Below are 5,534 nucleotides of genomic sequence, written 5' to 3'. Positions count from 1 at the left end.
ATATTGCAGCATCATGAAGATCTTGTTAAGTTGTTTGGTTGATGAACTTTGATACAAGAACTAAGTCATCTGAAAGTGAAGAAATGTACTAGTACACATAGTGATATGATTGGCAATAAAGAATTTTATTCATTCCATGTTAAAAATCATCCTCTCTCAAAAGCACTTTCTCTATTTTCTTCTTCATCAAGTAATTGCGTGTGTGAAAAAAAGTGAATTTGTTCCAACAATGACTAGAGTAATTTCATTTTAATTGGTGATTTTGAATTTCAATTGAAATTATGAGAGTGCAACTACATTAAAACTTTTAACAAATATGTTTTTCATTTTTGTGATCTAATATAACTTCAAGGGCTTAATTAGTCTCCACAATTACTGGTACGCGATATTCATTAAATTAAACACGAAGAAATTTAAAATTACAACAGACAATCTTTTTTATTCATTCATATATTTTTATTCTCCACAAGGAAAATCAAACTCAATAATCCTCATAAAATTATAACATTTGTTGCCATTAGTAAAGCTTAATTTCCATCAAGACTGCTGAAACTTGATTTTGAGGGGAACATTAGTAAGAGCCAAACGCATTTCCCTATTCTTATACTTATAAATCCCAACATCTTTGCATACATGGTTGCAAGAAGGACACACATTAGGGCAATAGACCAATTTATAAGCATCCTCATACTTCTCAATCTTGAACCAACTATGAATTGAATTCGAACCCGGGTGACCTAATATACCATTAGTGGTCACAAATGTTGCTACCTTAGAAGAAGGATCAATCTTCCACACTACTGAATAGTTATAAGGACACCTATCATCAGCATTACCTAGCATAATATTGAGATCAGTGGAGACACGAATATCACCTTTAATGGGTGCAAACCTTAGTGGAAAACCAAGGCCTTGTCTATGTTTCACAACTACTACATGAAGAGGGCAAGATTCACCGATAGAACTTTCAAGGGAAATATCTCCACCATTCGCCGGGATGATGTAGTAATCGGAATCAGTTCGAAGCTTCTTCCCGGTTATGTCAAAGACTTGACTGAGTGAAGCTTTAGATAATACAAGTAGTGGTTGTGAGGAAAATGCAAGGAGAAGGAAAAGTGCTAGCAATGTTGTGCTCTTCATTGTTGTGTCTATGTGTTTTAAGTGGTTTGTGTTTGTTTTGGTTTTGAATGGAGTTGATGGGAGATATATATTCAATTATTTATAGTTGCTACTACGATTTGTAGTCAATGATTTTGACAATACAATTGGCCAACAATAATTATATATTTGTTGTATTTGAATTTTGAAGTCATATGTTTAAGAATTGTGTCTTCAAAATCTCTAGGTGCCATATAGTACTTGGTTCGTAGCCGAGACGTGTCGTGTGCATTTGCTCATAACAAACCGATGGACTAAATATATTTTTTTTTTCAAGGACGATGGACTATATTTATATTTTACTAAATATTTGCAAAATAATTTATATTTTAAATTATTATAGGTATCAATTATTAGAAAGGAAAAAGCATTCTCATTGATTTTTTTTTTTTTTTAAAGAAGCATTCTCATTGATAAATTGTTTGAAATGAAATTACATAGGGTGGTGTTTATATAGCATAAACACATTTGACAAAACTAGTGCAAATCTGTCAAATTAACTCGATAATAAACTATTAATGTCAGAATTAACTCTAATAAAAAACTATTAACTTCTTGTTAGTATAAACCAGTTGACTTCTATTTATATAGTTGTGAGTTAATCTCGTAACATCAAATTCATCCTTAAAAAAAATTAGTCATCACATCCACGTGAGTTTAGCTCAGTTGATAGAGATATTGTATATTATATACAGAGGCTGGGGTTCAACTTCGAGCACCCTCACTTCTCCACATTTAAAATGTGTGAGCTATAATCACTAGAGTACTTAGGGAAAAAATAACCATCATTTTTACTCCATACTGGTGAACGGACGCTAACGTTAATATCGGTTTACAGCCATGCTTGTTTACAACCGATGATGATTGCTCCCTTTTTTAAATGATGTTTTATAATTGTACATTCCAAACTAAGATTGTAGATTTTTAGAGTTTTTTATTCTTCTAATATTTTTATTTTAATCTATCGATAAATTTGTAATTCTTTTTTTGGATACACACTCTATCTTTCTAATAAAAAGGATGTGCCGTCTTTTATTCTATAACAATCAATTGTGATATTGTCTCCATCTCTCCAATAAATTCCTTTTTTTGCACACATTATATCTTTCCAATAAAATTTGATTGGCCATCTCCCTAACCTGTAACAAACAATTGGCAAGTTACAAATTGGAAAGAAAAGCAAAATATATTTCAACTTCACATTCAATATTTAACTCTACTCCAATGATCTTCTACTCTTTTTTTTTTTTTTAACATTCATGAAGTCTTTTGTATTTTTCATCAGAATTATTTATATTTTTCTTTTTTATCTGTCCGATGAAGACGGACGGTGACGACGGTAACAACATAGTGCTTCGCTGTGGTGGCGATGTAGTCTTCGCGGTAGAACGAATGGTGCCTCCCAAGACTTGTCCAGTGCAAGAGCTTTCAGACCCATGGCATAGGGCCTTCAAAAAATTTGGGTCCAATTTTTTTTGTTTTGTAATATAAGGCTGTAAACTATTGATTATATATCAACAGTGTAACTAAATTAACAAATGTGATGGGTGGTCGAGCGGTAGGGACAAGGGGTTGTTAACTAATAATGTGATAAGTGGTCGAGCGGCAGGGACAAGGGGTCGTAAGTGTTCTATCTTGGGTTCAACTCCCACTTTTTGGAATTTTTCATCATCACTTTTTTAAAGTGTTAATTTTTTTAGAAAGTGCATTTTAGGTAGCTAGCTTGGTCGGGCGGCAGGGACAAGGGGTTGTAAGTGTTCAATCTTGGGTTCAACTCCCACTTTTTGGAATTTTTCATCATCACTTTTTTAAAGTGTTAATTTTTTTAGAAAGTGCATTTTAGGTAGCTAGCTAAAAAAGATTAACTCTCTACAAAATTGTGTTTCTTTTTTATTATGGGCCCTTTTTAAATATTGGATAGAGCCTCCAACTTGATTGAGACAGCCCTAGTGTCTGCAGGTACGTTAGCACTCCAACGCTTAAGTCAGTATGAGAAATGAGAGAAGTATGTAAGAATGTGTGGGAAAACGAATCGTACCTTGAGGGTGACGCTGAGTCACCCTTATATAGAGGAATGAAGTGCAAATTGCTTCCGTAAAATGTGGCGCCTCCTCAGAAGGCCGTTGAAGGCCACGTATACGGCGTAGGGTGTCCGGAGGCGTGCTTCGGTAAGGTGATGCGCCTTTGTCAGATCGACATTTGGTCCATGTATCATCATATAGGATCGGCCTTTTGGGCGGTCTAGAACACATTTGAAATTTTTAACAATGTCATTGATCTTATTTATAGAATTTCAACTCCATAAGTCGGGAAAAAACAAGGGATACTCGACCCGCAAAAACCATCACCCAAAATTAAGAAATAGGACAAAGAAGGTTCGAATATTCTATTGGCAATTAATTCTTGAAAGACGTTCTACTCACCGAAACTTATCTAAAAGAGAAGTGTTGTTGGAAGGGACGAGCTCGAATTATGTAGGGTGTCTTCGGAAAGTTGAGGTGGCTGAACATTTTTTATTATTATTTTTTCATCTTTTTCGTCTACATCAATATGTTGTATCATATTTTTCTCAATAAATAAAATGACTAGATCATTCAACCTTTCTTGTGACATTGAAGATCTCATATAGTTTTTCAATAACGTTAATTTAGAAAACTTATTATTTTTGTAAATGCAACAGTCAGTGACACAGTTAAGAAAATTTGATCAACAATTTTGTTGATGAAATAGTAAAAAATTTGAATTTTGGTTTAATGGACCCTTAATTATTATTTTGGTTATTTTAGACCCAGTTTTTTTTTTTTTTTGACAGAAAGTAACTCATATCATTTCATTTATCAAAATAGAGGAAATACAAGATGGAATCAAATCATAGACCCGGTTACAAGCATCCAACTTTGACGCCCTTGCTAAAGTATGAGCGACATAATTTGCTTGTCTCCTAACAAAACTTATCTTAAAGTTTCTATGTTGGTTTAAAAGTGATCTACAAGAGGATATAATGTTGCCAAAGTCAGATTGATTGTTAGAATTTTCCATGATGCTGTCCACCACTAGCTTACAATCTAGCTCAATTTGCACCATTGACAAACCTAATTCACCAAGCCAACCTATAGCCTCCTTTAAACCCAAAGCCTCTGCTTCTAATGGAGTAGGATAGTAGTCGAACCATTTCGTTAAAGCTTTAAAGAAATGGCCTTGTGCATTCCGGATACACATTCCAATTCCAAAACATTGTTGATCACTAAACAAAGCAGCGTCTATATTACATTTGACATACCCTTCGATTGGAGGCTGCCAACTTGTAACTTGATGTGCTGGAAGTTGCTGTTCTGCTGGGAGTTGTTGTTTGCGGGCTGCATACCAGCTAAAGAAAAAGTCGCGCGCCATCTGGACTGCTGTTCTGACTGACTGCTGTTCAGCCTCCCATACTTTGTTATTCCTTCGACGCCAAATACACCATAACATCATTGCCATTTCGCTGCAAACCTGTTCAGAACAGCTGCAAAATAAAGAAAAAACACATTCTGTCATGCTATTGGCAGCAGCTGAACTGTTGTTAATCTTGTCCCATAACCCCGCCTTTGGCCATACTCTCTTTGCCTCTTCACATCCTATAAACACATGCCAATCATTCTCATAATTGGTTTCACAATGTGCGCATATATCTGAACATGGAACTCCTTTATCTTGAAGTCTCATTCGGGTTGGAAGGACTCCCCTTAGCAATCTCCAAAGAAAGACTTTAATTCTTTGAGGGATACACAACCTCCACATTCTCAACCACTCACCCGGTACTCTATATTCCTCGTTATTGACAAGAGTTTCCATAGCATAACGATATGCTGACTTTACCGTATAACATCCCTTGCTATTCCATTTCCATATCAGCTTATCCTCCGCCTCCTGTGATGATGGTAATATTTTACGAATTTCAGCCCGGTCTCTTTCATTGAAAACTGCGTTAATTACCTCCCAGTTCCATCTTGCTGCCACTGAATCCATTAAATCCATAACCCTCAAATTCTCCATACCATTCACACAAGGACTTGAGACAAAAGAGTTTTCTAATGAACGCAGCCAAGGTGCTTTCCATACATTTATGCTACTGCCATCTCCAACACGCCATCTTTGACCACCTCTAACTAACACCTGTGAAGCAAAGATACTACGCCAAATAAAACTTGGGTTATGGCCTAGATGGGCCCCCAGAAAATCAGTTCTTGGAAAATATTTAGCTTTGTAAATCCTTGTAACAATAGTATCTGGTTCAGTTTGCAACTTCCAACCTTGCTTCCCTAGCATAGCTAAATTAAAGCCAAAAAAGTGTTGAAAACCCATACCTCCATATTCCTTTCTCATAGTTAGCTTGTCCC

The 5,534-nt window shown here is 35.4% G+C and overlaps 1 protein-coding gene across 1 annotated transcript; it reads right to left on the bottom strand.

Moving 5' to 3' along the window:
- Nucleotides 1-412: 412 nt before the first annotated feature.
- On the bottom strand, nucleotides 413-1,200 carry LOC146917621 (kunitz trypsin inhibitor 5-like). The gene has a single exon (XM_085719454.1). The coding sequence runs from the start codon at nucleotides 1,138-1,140 to the stop codon at nucleotides 538-540; it is 603 nt and encodes a 200-aa protein (XP_085575580.1). The 5' UTR covers nucleotides 1,141-1,200; the 3' UTR covers nucleotides 413-537.
- Nucleotides 1,201-5,534: the final 4,334 nt, after the last annotated feature.

This window comes from Medicago sativa, chromosome 6, assembly GCF_051527215.1.
Source record: "Medicago sativa cultivar Bolivia chromosome 6, Bolivia_mono, whole genome shotgun sequence".
NCBI classification, from domain to species: Eukaryota; Viridiplantae; Streptophyta; class Magnoliopsida; order Fabales; family Fabaceae; genus Medicago; species Medicago sativa.
Note: the sequence above shows the minus strand (reverse complement) of the source record. Positions and strands in the feature narration are given on the sequence as shown.